Source organism: Python bivittatus, unplaced genomic scaffold, assembly GCF_059951505.1.
Source record: "Python bivittatus isolate LINGU-HERP-01145 unplaced genomic scaffold, Pbiv_v1 ctg000610_np1212, whole genome shotgun sequence".
NCBI classification, from domain to species: domain Eukaryota; kingdom Metazoa; phylum Chordata; class Lepidosauria; order Squamata; family Pythonidae; genus Python; species Python bivittatus.
The window spans coordinates 24,999,019-25,020,045 of record NW_028277088.1 but is presented as its reverse complement, the minus strand read 5'-3'; the positions used below and the strand labels follow the sequence as shown (position 1 = coordinate 25,020,045).

The following is a 21,027-nucleotide window of genomic DNA, read 5'->3' as shown; positions in this document are numbered from 1 at the left end:
TACCATTGGTAATTTCATCGATTTTTGTCTTAATAGGAATACTTTGGGAGACTTTTGAAAATATTTTAATACACGTTGCAATCTTTAAGTCAGTTTAAATGTCCCTGTTGTGATTAATTGGTTTGTGTGTCGTTACCCAAAGAAAAACCACTTTTACCCAATTTTGGGTAATTTACCCAGGTTTGAGAAGCACTGTTCTACACTTTACTTGGATAATATTGTTAAATAATTTCAGCCAATGTAGAAGTAACTGGGGGACGCTACCTTGACATGGCAACTTGTGCAATTTAAGAATTATATTATGGTATTCATTCATTTTTGTTAATTTTGAGTTGTCATGTTTTTACAACAAAAAGATGAAATTCATATTATTGTGTGACAGACCAAATGTTGTGAGCCAAGTGTTTCTAAATATCCTGACTGGTGTTTTTTTCATTCTCTTAAAAATATCTTGGAGAAAATATTTTTGACTTAGGTCTGCTTCAGGCACGTATGGGACACAAGCAATATCACAAATGCTTTAAAAGGAGTATTTCAGTGATCTCAATAATTGGATATAAACGTTTTCCTTGGATCTCTGATTCTGACAACTTCCCAACTTATATGGAATAAATGACTATTTTTGGTAAAAAGGAAAATACCTCTGATGATTTTGTGACTATAATATGTGCTTTGAACACTGGAGCTGCTAAAGGGGAAAAAGAAAAAGATAGTAATGTTGTTCTAATTGTATAAGTTCTTGCACTATTTCAATTAGTTATGTAGCACAACCAGTATATACAATACTTTACAGATTAACTCAAAGTAATTTCTATAGAGCATAATGAATTGCAAGGGATGAATACTGTGAAATAACATGGCCTTAGTCAAGAATGAAAATTATAATGGAGTAAGAGATCTCAGTCTAAAGGTAGACTTGAATAAAAAAGCTGAAGAAATATTATTATATGAATATTTAATAAGAAAGTTTGAATGCAGCAAAACAATTTGTGAAAATATTTTTTTTACTAACTATAAAGTGCAAAAAAAAAAAATCTAAAGTTAGGTGGTGCTCCACTCTCCTTTCAATATAATTTGAAAAATTAAAAGTATATTGAAAAGGTAACAATAAAGCATAACAATATTTCAGTATAGATTTATGGTAAAGGCTTAATCTATTAGTCACAAACAAAACTGCAAGTGAATTCAAACATTTTAGTTTAAATGGAAACAGCTGTATTAATGGAATCTGAGTAGTTGAAATCTTAAGTCTACTGAAACTTCTCAGAACTATTATTTTACAATGAAGTGACATAGTCTTAGGAATTTATTTTTGAAGAGCTTTCCACAACTGCAACAACCAGGACTCAGTTGAGAATTCTGGAAGATACAATCCCAAACCATCTGGATGTTACCAGATTGGGAAAGTATAATCTAGAACAGAGTTTCCAAAACTTGACAACTTTAAGATGTATGGACTTCAACTCCCAGAATTCTCAAGCCAATGTGCTGGCTGGGGAATTCTGGGAATTGAAGTCCACACTTTTTAAAATTGCCAAGGTTGAAAACAGTGATCTAGAATATTACTAAGGTCAATTAAGACTTCCATGTGAAGTTGTTTAACACTACGCCATGTGTATCTACTGAAGTAGCTTGGTGCAAGATGCCTCTACTCATCAAATAAAACTCAAGTTCCCTACTTTTAAGAACCCAGATATTATCAGTTCATATTTACATAAGGGTAAAAGACAATTTACTATCCATGCACTTTTAATACCTCAAATATAAGGACACAAAAATAAAGTCTCTAAATTGCTCTTAATGGCTTGATATTCTAGTCAGTTAATTATTAAAACCAACTGATCTTTTATCAATATTCCAAAAATATATAACAAAATTAACGTTACAAACACAATTTTGATTGGAAGTAGTCTTAGAAAGGCTACATAACAGTCAACAAAACTCTATACATAAAAATAAATATAATTCTGTCCATTAAAGATTTTTTTCCCTTTTAAACCATGTATGCATATAGATGTTGCTTGGATCCAAAGTATCCTGGGTACAAATGGAAGCCATTTCCACATGTGAGAGAAATAAATTGATTTTCTCTATCCCTTCCACCTCTGCCCATTATCTAGTTTTCTGAAGAATTTTCTTCATACAAGAAGACTTTTTCAAGGAACTTTTTCAAGGAACAAAGAGGCAGAACTACAGGCATAAAATATTGCATGATTCCTTGGATCCTAACCTGCACAATACAAAATATAAAATTGACAATTAAGTATTATATAAAGCAGTTACTAAATTGCACTGAAAATAGGGGAAGGAAATTCAAGTTTCTAACTATCTACTGAAATTCTGAATGGCATGTTTTTGTTTTGTTAGTAAAAATACAGAGACTAAGCAATAAGCACACCAGGTTATATCAAATGCTGTCCAGGTGGATTTCCAATCGGTGCAAGATGGCTTTTCCTTCCCCTTACCAATCCCGGAGCACCTTTGGTGAATGTACAAGGGATAAAAGAAAATCCATTCTATCAGCAAGACCATAAAGGTGAATAAATTTGCTATACCAATCAGCTTATTGCTTTGTTCTTGGTAACATGTTTACAAAGCTTCTATTGTATGTTAAAACAGATTTATTTTAATTAGCGGGGAAATTAGTTGCAGCGAAAGATTTGGTGCAAACATCCATTAGAATAATAATGGCAAGTGGCACTTACTGTTATCAGTGATTTTAAGCTATTATCTCAGATTGTTCTTCATTACATTTAATTCTGTGATAGAAATGAGTGTCCTAAATCAAAGCAATATTCAGATGGATATAATTCACACTAACTTGAAACTCAGTTCAAATAAACAGATAGTAAAGCTAAGTAAAACCTAAGCTAATCAAAAGATTGTCATAGGATTGTCACTACACCGTACTGCACTGTGAGCAAACAAAATCTAGGAACTTTATTTCTCAGATCTAAGGAAAAAACACTAATAAAAATTGTGTAAAATAAATCTACAACACATTTATTTGCCTTTCGGTGAATAGTTTTCTGGAAGTTTATAAAATCCATAAAAGATAGTGTTCAATGGTGCTTCATCTCAGATGGAAGTCTCAAGGTCCAGATAGCATAAGTCTTCCTTCGCATTTCAATGAAGCTTCTGAAAAGAATTGCTTCACAAGCCACTGAACAGAGACCACATGACACATTTGAAAAACTCAGTCCAGCAGTACATGGTTATGCAAAGCACATCAAAAACCATCTGCACAAATTGCTGATGTGATAGAATGATTTATTTTTCTATTATAAGCAAGTCATGAGTGACTTGTTCTGAGGTATGTGTTTGGACTGTGAAGGACACCTATTAGATCCTGTTGTGAAGGTTCTTAGAGAAGCTCTATTTTATGGCTGGACCATCTCTGCCGGGATGAGATTTCCTGTTGTATCCAGCTGCATACACTTACAGGAACACGCAGAAACAGGGCATTCATTATGATCCCTGAATAAGAGAGGAAAGCAAATTGTCAAACTGTAAGAACAATTATTTTGTTCAACTGTAAGAACAACTGTTTTGTTCACATAGTATAAATACATACCTATGCATATATATTTCATAAGAAATATGGTATTTTGGTACATGGTAGAAAAGGCTTACAAAAAGAAGATGTACATGATTTATGAAATGCAGATGAGTGTAAAATTAAGCTCCCAATATTGGAAAATAACCCTAAAAATGATACTGGATGTTTAATTAGGGTTCTTTCTACCTTTCTAGAGAAACACATTCTACAAGCTTAAAAACAAGCAAAGAAGAAATGGTCCATATACAACTTGTTCTAAATGTATCTTTTTCTCAGAATCCCTAATATCACACAGCAATCACATATATACAAGGGCATCATACACATATTAAAAATGTACTAAAAGATATAGAATTTTTTTCACTTCTGGCCCTTGAGTCCAATTGTAAAAATTCAGATAAAAATACTGATTGGATTAATTCTGTTAGTTCTTCAGAAGAATTACAGTACTGTGCAAAAGTTTTAGGCAGGTGTGAAAAAATGTTGTAAAGTAAGAATGCTTTCAAAAATATATATTGTAATTTTTATGTTTATCAATTTACAAAATGCAAAGTGACCGAACAGAAGAGAAATCCAAATCAAATCAGTATTTGGTGTGACCACCCTTTGCCTTCAAAACAGCATCAATTCTTCTAGGTACACTTGCACAGAGTTTTTGAAGGAACTCAGCAGGTAGGTTGTTCCAAACATCTTGGAGAACTAACCACAGATCTCCTGTGGATGTAGGCTGCCTCAAATCCTTCTGTCTCTTCATGTAATCCCAGACAGACTCTGATGTTGAGATCAGGGCTCTGTGGGGGCCAAACCATCACTTCCAGGACTCCTTGTTCTTCTTTATGCTGAAGATAGCTGTTAATGACCTTGGCTGTAGGTTTGGGGTCATTGTCCTGCTGCAGAATAAATTTGGGGCCAATAACACGCCTCCCTGATGGTATGGCATGATGGATAAGTATCTGCCTATATTTCTCAGTTTTGAGGATACCATTGATCCTGACCAAATCTTCAACTCCATTTGCAGAAATGCAGCCCCAAACTTGCAAGGAACCTCCACCATGCTTCACTGTTGGCTGCAGACACTCATTCTTGTACCGCTCTCCAGCCCTTCGGCGAACAAACTGCCTCCTGCTACAGCCAAAGATTTCAAATTTTGACTCATCAGTCCAGAGCACCTGCTGCCATTTTTCTGCACCCCAGTTCCTATGTTTTTGTGCTTAGTTGAATCGCTTAGGCTTGTTTCCACGTCAGAGGTATGGCTTTTTGGCTGCAATTCTTCCATGAAGACCACTTCTGACCAGACCTCTCCGGACAGTAGATGGGTGTACCTGGGTCCTACTGGTTTCCACCAGTTCTGTGCTGATGGCACTGCTGGACATCTTCCAATGTTGAAGGGAAGTAAGCATGATGTGTCTTTCATCTGCTGCATTCAGTTTCCTTGGCCGACCACTGCATCTACGGTCCTCAATGTTGCCCATTTCTTTGTGCTTCTTCAAAAGAGCTTGAACAGAACATCTTGAAACCCCAGTCTGCTTTGAAATTTTTGCCTGGGAGAGATCTTGCTGATGCTGTATAACTACCTTGTGTCTTGTTGCTGTGCTCAGTCTTGCTATGGTGTATGACCTGTGACATGAAACTGTCTTCCACAACCTCACCTTAGTAGCAGAGTTTGGCTGTTCCTCACCCAGTTTTAAGCCTCCTACACAGCTGTTTCTGTTTCAGTTAATGACTGTCTTTCAACCTACATATGAAATTGATGATCATTAGCACCTGCTTGGTATAATTGGTTATCATACACCTGACTCTAATCCTACAAGATCCCCGACTTTGTGCAAGTATACAAAGTGTGCAAGTGTAAGAATTGATGCTGGTTTGAAGCCAAAGGGTAGTCACACCAAATATTGATTTGATTTAGATTTTTATTCTGTTCGCTCACTTTGCATTTTGTAAATCGATAAACATAAACAATTACAACATATATTTTTGAAAGTATTCTTACTTTACAGCATTTTTTCACACCTGCCTAAAACTTTTGCACAGTACTGTATATGCCAATATTTATGAATGTATAATCTGCTATACTATGATTCTCTCTACTGAGCTGCATATGGTTTTTAGAATTATGGTTGTCAGATTTTGCAATGAAAAACAGGTGAGATTTTTTAAATCTTAAAGTTTCTTCAAATGTACACAAATTTCCCTTATATTTATTAACTGCTCCATTTGTTGCTAATCTGATTATTTCTTGGTACAGTTCTTAGCCCTACATATTTTGTAGAATTAGTATTTTGCTGATACATGTCGATCTGTAAACATATTGGCTAAAGTTCTAGATAGGAGATAAGGCCTGCAAGGATTCTTAACTTTGCAAAGTGTTTTTTTTTTTTTAATTTCTTACCTGAACCAACTGAGCATGTGTCCAGCATGACCACCATGCCTGCAGTTGTGGCACCAAGTAAACCAGTTGTTGAACTGAGCTAATTTCTTGTCCTTGCTGAGATCTACTTTTTCATCTGACTTAGATCCTCCTTTATGAAAAAAAATCAGTTAATGTGTTTTCGTAGCAATCAGAATTGTTTAGTAAATATTGTACCGGCAGGAAAAACTGTTATTAAATCATTATTAAATAATCCCCAAAGGGAAAAGAACAACTTAATATTCAGCACATGTTAGGGTCTTGTCTTGTTATTTTTTATGAAGACCTTAAAAGAAAAAAAGTATTATGGGTAAAAATAGTTGGAAAATTTAGTCATGTTTTAAGTATCAGACTAATAACCTTTAGAACTGATAATTATTAGGTTTTTATTAATACTCATTGTAATGAAAAATCAAATAGTTTTTCTGAATCTACTGTTCTGTTTCTTGTACCTGTTCTATGTTCATTTTCCTCTAAGTTTCTTCCTCCCCTTTCATAGTATCTCAAATTCAAATTACCTTTATTGTGTAGCTAAATTAAATAGTTGTTCCCCTCATATATATTTACAAAATATATGTACGTTTCATGAAATTACAAGGCAAGGAACAGAATTCAAAGAATTCCTGAATTAATCCTGCATGACCAAGACACCTTTGGATTGACAATTCTCCCATGCTGAACAAAAAGCTGTTTCTGAGATAAAGCAATACAGCTTTTCTGGATAAGTTATGATATATACAGGTAGTCCTCAGCTTACAACAGCAATTGGGATGGGGATTTCCATCGCTAAGTGATGCGATCATAAAGCGTGATGTCATATGACCACATTGCTTAGTGATGGCAATCCTGGCAGTCCCAGCTACCACTGTAACCTCAGGATCATACAGGCTGTTAAGTGGGAAAAGGCAGGAATTACAGGCAAGGAGTGCAAGGGGGTGCTGTGGGTGGGCACTATGGAGTACGGGATCCTTGGGATCTCATATTCCATACTGGGGTTCCTTGGGAGAAAAAGCGGTGGGAGCAACTTGCGACCTTCCCTGCTGGTTTCCCCGTTGACTTGCTTGTGGGAAGCCAGCTGGGAAAGTCGCAAATAGTGATCATGTGACCGTGGGGCACGGCAACCATTGTAAGCACAAGCTAGTTGCCAAGTGCCCAGATCACAATCATGTGATCATGGGGGTGCTGGGACAGCCAGAACTTCAAGGACCAGTCATAAGTCCCACTCATTCAATGCTGTTTTAATTTTGAACAGTTGCTGAACAAATGGCTATAACTAGAGGACTACCTGTAAATTTTAATATAAGCTTGACAATGAATGCTACCTACTTTTTCTGAGCCAGACTCCTGGTACTTACCAAAAATACTGGCTTTTTATTATGAAACAGTTTTAAGTTACATCACAGCCAAGAAAATGGAATAAAAGTTAATTAAATTCATTTCAAAATCAGTAGCAGATTCCAAGACAATGCTATTCAAATATTAACGTAATGCACTTATACACCAGCATATACCATTTCCTATGCTAAAGTATTTTTTATGCTGAAGCATTTTGAAGCAGTTAACAATGAAAACAGCAATAAATATATAGACAGTACATTTTAAAACAATAAAAACATATTGATTAAAAAGGAGGAGACCATCCTTCCCACAGTCATACTGGGTAAGCCTGAATGAAGAGGCGAGTTTTCAATAGACAGCTGAAAGATGTTATAACAGGAGCCTCCTGAATTTCATAAATGACATACAAGGAAAAACAGTTGAAGGATTCAAACAATTATTCATCAAAGCTACAAACCTTTGAATTAAATGAACAATTTCAAACTAGGAGACACACCTGGGCAGCAGGAAACTGGAGTGCCCATATTTATCAGACAAAGTGCACAGCGAGGAAGAGGTTTGCGGCAACCAGGACAACTTGTGACTTTTGATTTGGTTGGTGATCCACTTACACCATACTGACTGAAACCTCGGCCTTGATGTGGTATAGTTGAGCAGCTATAAGAGATTGATTTTCCACAAAAGTTGCAACTTACAAATACCTAACAGAGAGAAAAATAAAGCATACATCTCACTTATATCCTTAAAAAACACAAAGCAAATGTTGACTTCCATTATAAAACTAATATAACCTGAAAGTCCAAAATGATGTTAACAGAGGTGAAACAGATACCTAACATCATTCCATCCATAAAATGGAAAATTAGTACTACCTGTGTGAGTAGGGTTGTAAAACGTAACAAGCAAGATAGTGACATGCTTTAATTAAGGTCCTTTAAATACATTAGCTAGATTAATTTACTACATATCCAGGAACATTACAAACACACTTACCTGTGCTAAAGGTTTTGAGCTGGGATCCAGCTTACTGCGATGGATGTCAAATTCTGCTCGTTTATGCCAAAATCTCCATGCATCCAACAGATTCCGGTAAGTTTCAATCCAATATTGAACCCGCTCATCTTTAAGCACTTCAGAAGGAGAACCCTAAACCAAGGTAGTTATGAACCACCAAAAAAAAAAAAATTCAAGAACAAAGTGAAGTATTCTGATGAAGTAACAATCATGTCTTTTCTTCCTTTTTTTTTTTTTTTTGCAAAGGTCAAAAACTAGCTAGTCTTCAAGAAAAAGAATTCTGCTTCTATTTTATAGAATTTCCCCAAACATAAAAACGGAGTGATTTAGAAATAGGGGGGGGGGGATGAATACCTACAAAGTATCTTTACTGAAGATACCTCATAGGACATAAAATGAATAACAGAATGAAAAGTGATTTACCTCACTAAGGCAAGCAAGAACATAAATATGTAAAACAAGCATAGTATTTTCACAGATGTTGAAGCCTGAGACTATTTCCAAGAAAGATACAAACCTGCAGCATACAATAGCTTGCTGTCTGAACATCACCTGTTCTATCAACATAACTTTCCATCAGATCTACTCCATCCTTTGTGAGTCCTGTCAGTAGGATTCCTTCAAGATTTCCAGCCTCTTTCATTTCATTTGTTAGTTTTTCAATGAATCTGTTTAGCTATTTAAAAAAAAATAAAGATTATGATTTTCTCAAACGTTTTACCTATTGCTATTTCCCACCTATAGAAATGCAAATGTGGTATGGCTCTGTATGGTATACTTCTGCATTAAGTTTTTGTTAATATGAATTTACTAATGTCTAGTAATAAAGGTTATCCATATTTTTAATATGTTCTTCAGTTCAAAATATTTCTGAAATATTGTCACCTCATTTATTTGACTTATATGCAGAATATATGGGAGAAATTGCTGGGAGAGACCACAGCTTTGGATATGCTGATGACTCTACTTTTGATAGCTGAAAGGGAGGAAGACTTAAGGAGTCTTTTCTTGAAGATTAAAGAAAATAAATGCAGAAGCCAGGTTGTTGCTCAGTATTATTAAAAAAACAACAACACAGTAGCACTAGGATTATGTTAATAGGAAGCTAATTCAAAATATCACAGGGTTACCTGTGCTCAAAATATCACAGGGGTAATCCTTATAGCCATGAAATGTGAAATTCAAATATGAAATTGCTAACCTAACAAAATATGTAGCTCGTTGCTTAAATTGGGCCCATGCTAAAAGACTGAAAGTTAATCAATGTGACATTAATTTTTCAAAAGAGATTCAGGGAAGATCTGGGAAATTACAACCCAATCAGCTTACCATCTGTTCTAGACAAGTTGGTAATCACAGAAAAATTAAGGTTCATAGAGGAAAGAGCCTTGCCGAAGGACAATCAGCAAGGATTCCACAATGGAAAATTCTGTCTCATAGTGTTAGTAGGCACTATGAATGGAGATAACACTGTTTACACTAACAATGCTGAACTATTGAGAGTGGTAAAATCTGAACGTGACTGTGAAGTGCTGCAAAAGGATGTCTTTGAACTGGGTGAATTGTCAACCGCATGGTAAATGCAATTCAATTCAAGCGTAAAATGATGCATGCGAGGACAAAAACATCTAATTTCATACATACATTGATGCTGAAACTAACCAGGAAAAAGATTTTACTGTCATATTTCATAGTTCAATGAACATATCAAATCAGCATGCAACAGCAATGAAAAAGAAAAATTCCATGCTAGGGATCATTAGAAAAGGGGCTGAAAATAAAACCACAAACATTATAATGCCGTTCTGCAAATCTCTACTACATCTGTATCTGGTTCCATTTTGGTTGCCACATTTGAAAAGGACAGAGCTGGAAAAAATGCAAGAGAGGGCAATCAAACCAGTCAGGGGCTCAAACATTTTCCAAAGGCTAGGATGTTTCAAACTCTTTAGCTTGGAAAAAGCTGATCTGTGCAGGGTTGGAGGTGAGTAGCTATGACTTGAGGCATATAAAATCATGTATGGAGCAGAGAAAGGGGGTAGAGAAAAGTTTTCCTCCTCTCAAAATACAAGAACAGGGCTTATCCAATAACACTGGAAGGAGATTTAAAATAAACCAAAGGAAGCACTTTTTCACACTGTACATAATTAACCAGAGGTAATCCATTACCTCAAGATGTAAAAATGGCCACGAACCTTGGTGACTTTAAAAGGGGTAAATTCATGGATGAAGTTAATATCAAGGGCTATTTGTTTGGAGAGCCCAGTGTTTCTGGGCTGGGGGCAGTCTGCAGCTGCAGGGGAACACCGGTGAGAGAAGACTATGCTTCTGTCTCTCCCTCGCAAGCAGCCAGAAACTCCTGCTTGGCTACTGTTGAGAAATAAAATGCTGGACTAAGATTGGCCCGTTCTTAATGCCTTGAGAGTCTACAGACACACTGATCCCCAGAATAGCACAAAATATTTATCATTTTGATATTATCCCTTGATACATTAATTCTCCCCCACAAAGAAAATAACAAATGTGGAAAAGTGTGTTATTATTTGTTCTTTTCAACACGCTGTGTTTTCTGGAAAGAGTTTGGAGTAAAGCAGAAAAAATACTAGCACATCTGATCATCTCACCTGTGCATCCGTTAGGAATTTACAAGCGAATGCCACTCTGTCTCGTACAGCTACATTACTTTCATTCTGAAAAAAGTAATATATACATATTTATTTACCATAAACTAAAAGCGAGTCATTTTTTTTCTTGAAAAAGGAAGTAACAAGTAGGACAGTTCTATATTTCTATTGTAAAATATATGTATCTTGCAATTTGAAAAATGTAAAAAAATGTGTTAAATTCTTAAAAATGCATACAACACCATTTTGCTTACATCCCTTCATTTTCCAATTGCCTGATTATGAGTATATATTTTGGATCAACCAGTCATGTTTCTGACTACCTTCCCACAAATCTCAGGGATTTTTCAAAATATTTTGCCATGAGAATCAAACAAGGACAATTAATTAAACAATGAAAAGAAAAACCACTTTCAACTGTATTGCCATAATACATTTTCTCATAAAGATGTTTTGCCTTTGCCCCAAAACAAAATTTATAACATTTTTATTGACAGATCAAATTCCTAATTTGACATTTAATGATCCATAAAGATCAAATATTTGCTGCATATTATTTTTAATAAAGATACTTTTTTCAATTAAAAAAAAAGCTTACCAAAACCCCATCATAAGAACCTGATTCACATGTCAAAAAAGCAAACATGGCACATAGGTACGGATTGTTCAGCTGCAACCTAAGAGTGCTGCACATTTCCCTCCACAAGGAATTCTTTTCATCTGTATAGCCTGACAATGCCATAGCCACTACATTAAGATTCAGATCACCTGCATTGCAAAAAAAACAAAGTCAGCAGAATAACTAGCAACATAGTAGGCAACAGGTTAAAATATGTTTCAAATTACATAAAGAACTATTCTCTGAAATGCATCTTTTTTCTTTATTTTTAATAGTGAAATACCAAAAAAAAAAAAACCAGAAAAAAAAATATAAATGATGGTTATATAGTGAAGGAAAAAAAACCTACTATATATATTCACAGATAAGCCCATCTGTGAATAAACCAATCCTCAAATTTTTAACAAAAATACCCTGAAAAATCCACTACCCACTGATAAGCCGACCCATATTTTTCATGATATTTTGGTTAAAAATTTGAGGGTTTGGTTACAAAATCAAGTACGGCTTCTCTATGGATGGGCTTATATGTGAGCCTATATGGGAAACATAGGGACTTTAAAAAAGTATTACCATATATACTCATGGGTAAGCCCATCCACATATAAGCCAAACTTAAATGCATTTGAGTGCATTTTTGGGTGCATCTTGGCATCTAAAATTCTCATCTTATCCATAAATATATAGTGTCTATATATTTAAGTGATTAAAACGAAGTAAATATGACAAAAAGAAAAAAGAATAATTAACTGAAAAGATCCATGTAATATCTATTGATAGCAATATAAAATTCAGTCCTTAAGCTTATCATTAAATAGTTCAGTCCTTGACTTATGACCATTCATTTAGCGATCGTTCAAAGTTATGACAGCACTGAAAAAGTGACTTACGACCGGTCCTTACACTTATAGCTGTTACAACGTCCTCAAAGTCACATGATTGTGATTCAGACGCTTGGCAACCATCACAATTTTATAACAGCTGCAGTATCCTGCGGTCACGTGATCACCATTTGTGACCTTCCCAGCTGGCTTCCGACAAGCAAAGTCAATGGGGAAGCCAGCAGGGAAGGTTGCAAGTTGCGGTCACATGTTGTCTTGCTTAACAACCGTGGCAAAAAAGATAATAAAATCAGGTGTGGTCACGCAATACCTCACTTAATGACCGCATTGCTTAACAATGAATTTTCTGTCCCAATTGTGGTCGTAAGTCGAGGACTAGCTGTACACTATACTGAAAGATATTGCTTTCATCTTCTCATTGTTAGAACACAGAGACTTTTTAAAAATAAATAACAGTCTCATATCCTGGACCCATTCCTTAAAATCAGGAGGGTAACTTTCTTTCCATTTATATAAAATTATCCTCTTTGCCATGTTCCAGGCTCAACAGAGCCAAAGCTCTTCATGAGGTGATAAATTCCATATTTTAAGAATATAGTTCAAAATAACATTAAGATCCTTAACTGTAATATTTCTTCCCAAAATTGTATTGATACATGTAATTATTTGAAACCAAAACAAGTTATGGCTGGACATGAGTTAAAGAACCTTCAAATTTCTTATAAACCCAACAGGAGAAAAAAATCAAATGTCCATTCTTTTTTAAACAGTATTTGAGGGCCCAATAAACATGAAATAATATTTTGATAAATTAATTTCATTTTAAAATCATAAGTATATTTTACAATTTCTTAACACCTGGACCCACTGATTCTCTAAAATTACTCTGAAATGTATCAATCAACTGAGATGAACTATGTAAGGCCCAAGCAAATGCTGGTTCAATTTCTTAATTAGGTATTGGCAAAGCAAGCCCTCTGAAACAAGGGGGCAAAAGCTACACATACTATTTCATACATTGCACTTTGTTCATATGTAACTGTCCATTCTCAACTTCAATTCAAGATAACTGAATTCTGAATTTCATATAGCATTAGAGCCAGTTTGGTCTAGTGGTTAAGGCACCAGGCTAGAAATCAGGAAACTCTGAGTTCTAGTCCCTCCTTAGGCATGAAAGCCGGCTGAGCGACTTCGGGCCAGTCACTCTCTCTCAGCCCAACTCACTTCACAGGGTTGTTGTTGTGGGGGAAATAGGAGGAGGAAGGAGTATTAGATATGTTCGCCACCTTGAGTTATTTATAAAAATAATAAAGGTGGGATACAAAAATCTAAAAAACTTTGTGGTCCAAGTGTTTCTACCAGCTTGGATCTAAAGAACAACCAGGAGAAATTAATAGTCATTAAGCACAAGTCCACAAATACTTGCACAAGCCAAAAGGACTATATAGCGCTGTAGCAGGTGAATTTCATACAGTTCTAGAAATGGAAGGATAACTTTAGATTAGATACAAGTTTCCTTGTGCAGTGTTCTATAACACAGCCCTTGGATCTAACAATTTTTAAAGCAGCCTAATTAACAGATAAGCAGATAAACAATACTCAGCATGAACAAATACTGCATAAGTAACATCATAACAGATACCTTTACCAGAAGAAGCTCCTTTGTTCATTATCTGTATTGCTCGTCGGATGTCCAAATTGAATAACGCTACAGCAGCAGCTCGCTCCCAGTCTCCTTCTTGCTCCAAACAGCACAGAAAGGGCTCCACATCCAGATCTGCACCCTTCTTTACCCATCCACAAAGCTGCAAAGCTAATGATCTTTCCTCACTGAGATACTGGATAATATCTGCATGTCTGTCTGATCCACTTCGGCTGTGCCTCAGATTCTCTGTTGTTCCTGAAGAGGAATTACAGATTTATTGTAAACACAATAAACACAACTTAACAGTTGAACGTATTATGTTAAATTCATCATTAAAAGATAGGTATTGCAGCAGTCTTTTAGCATTACTGTGTTCACAAATTATCATTCAAACATGCTATTAACTAAAACTGTGCCGTGAACTGGATTCAAAGAGAAAAGGTGATGCGAGGCAAGTGGACGCACAATGTTCTACCTACTGGCACCTCCCTAAATCAAATATATCTTTTCATTGAATCACGTGGCACACCCTGCAAGTCTAAGAAAATACATAGTTTAAGAAGTTGTCAACAGATCCAGCCATAATGCTGATTAGGCCATGAAGGAAAGGCCTGACATTCATTTCTAAATTATTTAACATGTTATTAAATAATAAAATAGGCAAAATGAACTTACCCATAGAAGTTTTCACTATAGATTTGATGCCTGCATAGACCAAGGATCCTTTGTTTCCTGTGAATTTCTGATCCATGTCCTCAGTATATTGCTTCATAAGTATTTTCCAGTATAGGAAATAACTTGGTAAGATGGTGTGTAAGGCAAAAACAATAATATTGTATTTGTTTACTAATATTCCCTGTTTTGCCACTGAGTTTGACCTGACATCCTAACTTTGGCTTGGATCCAAGGAATTGCTCAAACCCTCACCAAAAGAATTTGTGCAAGCTTCGTGTTATCCTTTGAGTAGCTAATAGCTATGCATTAGCATAAAGTGGTTATAACAGGCGTGTATTACCAGTACATTTGGACTGTAAGTCAGAGAATATCTTTCTTTACAAGTTTAAAATAATCTAAAAATTTAGATTTCTTTAGCCAAATTAATTAACAAAGGTATAAGTTTTTTGAAAGTCATTAGGACTGTTTTATATGACACATAATGACAGAACCCAAATGTTTCCCTATGTTATGTTGAAAAAAGGGTACCACCCCAAATATATTCTGCACCAAATATATTCCAGAGAGGTCCCTCATCCTTTGTAACAAATACTATTTTAAAGGATATAGTGCAGAGTGTACCAAAGTGACTTCAGCTGTGGGTCTTCATTTCCTGCAAGAACATGGTTTCTCCAGACTTGCTCTGTGTCTAGGCCATATCTGGATAAAGCCCTGAGGCGCATTTTGGTGGCTATATCTCTTTCAAAGGAACCAGTTTCCTGTTCTTCTGTACATTCATACAAATGTCTTCCACAAGCCCACATTAAAGAGGTAACTGGACTCCATGCCAGAGAGATTCTTTCAAACACAGTGAAATCTGACATAGTCCTGTTAGAAGTCACAACGACCATCCGATTTTGATTTGAGGGATGCCATGCAAAGGAAGCAATATAGTGTTCGCATGGTTGAACACTTCTTTCAATGATTGTAGGTTCTGTTTCATCCCCTATAGGTGTGGGAGTATGCTGCATATCATAGAGCTTGATAATATTACTATCCCTTGTTAAAGTAGCTAGTAAGCCAGTTCTCGTAGGACACCATGCTACTTTTATTAAAGGTTTTGGTTGTTCTGTCAAGGTTAGTACAGGTTTCTCAAATTTTCTAAGGTCCCATATGGCAACCTGACCTTCATAGAAGGAAGCCACACGATCATGGAAGTATGGATCAACAGTTACACCCTGAACAGCCTTGGTATTCACAAACATTTTTTGGCTTGTGTTCCTAAGGTCAAAAATAGCCAGGTTTCGGTGCATTCCAGCTAAAAGAAGTTTCTGATCTCGTGGAAGCCAACAAAGAGAAAGACAAGCATCATTCTGACCTAATTCATAAAGTGATTTTGTTACTACCAATCCTGATTCAGTATCACCTGAAAGCCTTAATTTCTCAGTGGCAACTGAAGTTTCTGGAGTGTATTTACTACTTATGTCCCAGATCAATACTGAAAAATCAGCTCGATGTTTATCCAAGCCAGCAGCAAGCCAGTTACTGTCCAGTGGATTCCATGCCAGGGTGTTACACTGTCGAGCATGTTTTGGAACAAATTCTTTTCCTATCAAATCCTTGCATTTTGAATTGTGGTCTTGGCCAAGGCTAGTCAGGACAACTCGACCATTAGCCTGTCCAACTGCCAATAGACATTCAGGATCATATTTTGGATACCAAGCCACACATTTCAAATATGGAGTGTCTGAATTAATAGACAAAAGAGTAGCTGCAGTTTCTTCGGATAGACGCAGTGATCCTGCTTTGAGTTCTGAACTTATGGCAGATTCAATGTGATACAGACTGAGTTCTGAGTCACATAAAACAAATCTATCAACATGGTGTGGAGCCCACAGAATATCAGGTTTGGAGCCACTCATGTCTGCTCCTCCAAACTGAATCAGGCAACTTGAACTGTTGTTGGAGAGCTGAGTTCATTCATATGGATGCTTTTTTTAAAAGAAAAGAAATAACCAGTGATATATTATGGGACACCTTGCATCATTCCAAATGAACATTGCACAGTAGCATTCAAGTTCCTCCTTCCCAGTTTCTTCATGGACAATTATGCAACCAAAAAGATTTCTAATAGTTTACTAATTCAGCATCATCCCAGAAATTTGGATGGCATCTAGGGTTCTGAAAAGCCCTTAAAACCTGACTTTGGTTCCAGGCCTGGGGTTAATTTGTTGGGGAGGAGAGGGCTGCCACACTCTGTTTGAATAGCTGTTTTCAGTTTGGGTTGCTTTGTTTTGTCTATATTTTTAATTGTTTTATCTTGTATTAGATTTTATAAGCCACACATAATTTGTTGGAGTGGGAAGCTATAATGAATTTAATGAAATAAATAAGTTTTGCAATTTTTTTTTTTGTTAAAGCTTCCTTCCACTCTTAAACAAAAACAGTTCCATGTGGAAGATGAACTACCTACAGATCTGATGACTTGCAACATTTACTGCTCACGTACAAATTATAAGGGGAATGGGAACTTTTGCCTGCTTAGTTGATCTCTCTCACTGGATGATACAGTGGGGAAAGTAGGCTCAATTCTCATGTACACAGAGTCAATATGAGCATAAGAGAGTATGAGGTAGCCACTTTCTAAGCCAGAGATACATATTTTATATGACAGTTCTTAACGGCTTGCATTACTAGCTAAGATTAACTAGAGGTGCTGGGAATTGCAGTTCAGCAATATACAGATCATCTCTACACCAACTTCACCACGTTTTTCTTTTCTGATTAAATGCAGTAAGTCAGCAGTACGCTCCCGAGTACCCTGAATTCAGTTATGTAGAGAGGAGACAAGTTTGAGAGGCAAGCCCATTGTCCACTACGGCACATTCAGTATAAGGTTGGAACATTTGAACTATGAGTAACAATAAAAGCCATCGTAGTGACCATAACAATCGCAGCAGCACGCCAAAAAAAAAAAAAAGCATGAAATTTAGTATGATCTTAGAAATGTTACGTACATTGCGGTCTCAGCCTGGACGAAACACCAGCGTAACGTTAAAAGGTCTGAATTAGGATTACCGTGACGGAGACCATCAAGTTTCGTACCCGTGCCCGCACTTTTCCTAAATTCAGACCTCGAGCGAAGCAGCTTCGTCCCAAATGCTCTTCTCCCAGCTCCAGATACTCGACCTGGGCGACAGTCTATTGAACACCCCGCGCCCAAGTCCTCAGTGAAAGCAGCGGTTCGTATTGCCGCCACCGCGAAGTGAAAACGACCGATAAAACTGTTGCCGGGGCAGGGCTTGCCCCGCAACGCCTCCCGCCACGAGGCTGCCGGAACTGCGCCGAAGAAATGGAAGGGGGGGGAAAAATGCTTCAAAAACGTGAAAGCAGCTCCACAACAGTTCGCACTTCCGCCTTCGGAGAGGCTTCTACTTCCGGCACAAAGAGGAAATACTTCTGAGAAGGAGTGGCAAGATGGGGAAGGCAGTTTTATGAAACGTGGTGGGTGGGACTAATTCCCAAACGCGACAGGTGGACGGGTTTGGCCGACCGGGCTTCCAAGTTCCGGGTTTTCTGCGAGAGCTGCTGAGTACCCTCTGTGGGCATCTCCGGTCGGGTTGACTGCGGACAGCGTGTTTTTCGGCCCCTGAGATCCCCTTTCTGAGGAAGAAGAGGGCTGGCTGAAAGCCTGGACCGGCCGACTGACAACCGTCCCCGAGCCCTGTGCCGTTGTGTTTGCACGCCCAGCTCGGGTTACACCGCCTGGACGGATTTGGCTGATCTAGAAAAAGGGCTAGAGCTAACAAGTTGCTGAACAGAGAACCACCAGGAAATTTCAGAAAGTCAAAAAAAACTTTTTGAAGGACAAAACTACTCTATCTGCAGTGCAGAAACCCCGACAAACACTGGTGGCCATCCATATTTTGGCAAACTAGGTTTTAGAGGACTTCTGATGTAAGGGGCATAATCTGATCATATGCTGCACGCCTCCCTGGGTATCTGTGAAACTGTTTTACGCATGCTTAACATCCTAAATCCCAAAATTTTGCCTAAATCCCATTCACATTTAATGCATGCATGAAATGAGACAAATATATAAAATTTATAAAATCCCTCTCGTTTTAATGCTTTAATGGGCAGCCCTTCTCCCCATTACTCCATTAAGTTGCTGGTTTACTGCAGTGAAAACCCCTTTTATTTTTGTGCAAATCTGAAAAATCTTGATGCTGCAACCTTTTGTGACCATAAGTAAGATAAATTAGGTAAACATTAAATTGCATTGTGGCTGTTAAATCTAGCTGTTTTTTTCTTTTGCCTTCCACCATTGATGTCTAGAAGTCTTGCTGCAGCAGCAAAGGACAGACGATTTGCTTATGAAGCCGAGTAACAAAACAATTACCACTTTCTGTTCCAGAAATTAGCTGATGAGACACCTCTCTCCATAACTCACAAAAGCTTATACCTTTTAATAAAATTCCTTATGTAGTATGAACAGGTGCTTCCAGTCTCCTACTTTTTAGCTATCATAGGCTAACATGGCTTTCCTCTTATAATGGCCTCTCTCCACAAAATCATATTTGCATTCCTGATCAAAACCAAGTTTATGATATCATTCCAGTTTAAGCATTCACAAAATTACAGTTGTGGAATGTGGCGTGTTACTTTTGAATTCAAGCTGCAACTTTTATGTATTAGTTCATAACAGAAAGGATCTCTGGCAGATAATATTTTGAGAAGGGATTGTACTTCAAAATTAAGTTTGTGCATTGATAGTAACTAGCAAAATCTTAGCTAGTGTTTTGTGCTCAGTTACTGAAGTAAATGAGATTGAAGTAAACTTAGGTCAAATTGCACTGTCATTATTTTGAGGTGGGAAATCAAAACTGGGAATTGTTTTTCAGTTTCTTTCTATGTACTAATATAGAAAGATAAGAATGATCAAATCTTATCTTAAGCCACAATAGCTCTTTAGTAGGTTCTGAATTAAATGATTTGCCACAAGGTGGAGCTCAGTTCAGCTGAAAAATTTAAGGGCATTATCCACAGATACAGTACTGATGTGATCCAACACTGTAGAAACAGTAATAAAATGCAAAATTACAAATTTACTGCATGAGAGATTATCACAAAGACCCTGAGTGTTTGATGCCTCAAAACAACTATTGAAATTCAGTTCTACCTGAAGAAATAATAGTTTGCTCACATCTGTGGGGACTTCAAATACTTATACAGTATTAAGGGAAAGGGATTTTGCAGAAGCCTGGCGTTGGCACTTGGATCAGCTTCCAAAACGGGGAAAAATATGTGGTTTGTTTTCACAGCTAGAACAAATGGGTCCCAGTTGAACTTCATACCTTTTGGGCATTTTGCATCTAATCAGCTCAAGTGGACAAACCTAATAAGCTGTGAAATGTTAGCTGATACACTCTTTTTCCAGTTTGTAAGGAAATTGTGGTTTTATGCTGGGGCATAGGGGGTGCGGGGGGGCAAGTGTCAAAAATCAGATGGCAGCAACAGCTACACAATCAAAGTCCTGCTTCTGTTTGGCTATCTGGTATGTGGGGCTCTACTGCACAAAAATTCACCCTATTGCTGCTAAAATGCTTACTGGAAATGGAGGAGGGGAAAATGGAGAAGGGGGCAAACGCACCATCCACAACCTGAGGGTCACAGAAGGCTTCTATCTCCCAGATAGGCAAAGTTTGGGTAGTGGGGGGATCTTCAGACGAACCTCTTCTATTGTTTTAAATAACCAGGCAAGTCCGTAGTCTTGATCACTGGATAAGGTATAGTAGATCTGGTTCTGTTTTTCCTGTTCAGCATGGTTGTCTTTTAATGTTTGGTTTTTTTATTGTTTTTAACCCTGAGTAAGCTACACAGAGTTGTTGGTGAGTAAGTTTAGAAATCAAAATACAGTGGTACCTCGGGTTACGAATTTAATTCGTTCCGTGACTCTGGTCGTACCCCGAATTGGTTGCACCCCGAAGCAAATTTTCCCATAAAGTTCAATGTAATTACTGTTAATCTGTTCCGGCGTCCGCAGACCACGCGGCAGGGGGAAAAACGGCCGTGGACCACGCGGCAGGGCGGAAAAACAGCTGCGGACCACGCGGCACGGGCGGAAAAATGGCCGTGGACCACGCGGCACGGGCGGAAAAATGGCCGCGGACCACGTGGAACGGGCGGAAAATGGCCATGGACCACGTGGAACAGGCGGAAAATGGCTGCGGACCACGTGTCACGGCGGAAAATGGCCGCGGATCCGGTTTGTAACCCGAGGTAAATTTTTGCAGCCGGAGCTGGTCGCAACCCGAAAAGT

The 21,027-nt window shown here is 37.4% G+C and overlaps 1 protein-coding gene across 1 annotated transcript; it reads right to left on the bottom strand.

The window, feature by feature from the left end:
* Positions 1 to 948: 948 nt before the first annotated feature.
* Positions 949 to 18,158, bottom strand: MIOS (meiosis regulator for oocyte development). The gene is made up of 11 exons (XM_007425281.4): positions 17,723 to 18,158; positions 15,334 to 16,696; positions 14,727 to 14,825; positions 14,049 to 14,306; positions 11,544 to 11,713; positions 10,946 to 11,011; positions 8,839 to 8,997; positions 8,301 to 8,453; positions 7,804 to 8,008; positions 5,952 to 6,081; positions 949 to 3,477 (listed from the first exon to the last, which is right to left on the bottom strand). The coding sequence occupies exons 2-11, from the start codon at positions 16,625 to 16,627 to the stop codon at positions 3,381 to 3,383; spliced, it is 2,631 nt and encodes an 876-aa protein (XP_007425343.1). The 5' UTR covers positions 16,628 to 16,696; positions 17,723 to 18,158; the 3' UTR covers positions 949 to 3,380.
* Between the last annotated feature and the right edge of the window lie 2,869 nt (positions 18,159 to 21,027).

Bases quoted from the DNA above. Each gene is read 5' to 3' on its own strand.
- MIOS (XM_007425281.4), bottom strand. From the start codon at position 16,627: ATGAGTGGCTCCAAACCTGATATTCTGTGGGCTCCACACCATGTTGAT. The intron at 11,714-14,048 runs GTATCTGTTATG...TTTGCAATGCAG, and splicing joins AGGAGCTTCTTCTGGTAAAG to GTGATCTGAATCTTAATGTA. The intron at 8,009-8,300 runs GTAAGTGTGTTT...TCTCTCTGTTAG, and splicing joins GCTCAAAACCTTTAGCACAG to GTATTTGTAAGTTGCAACTT.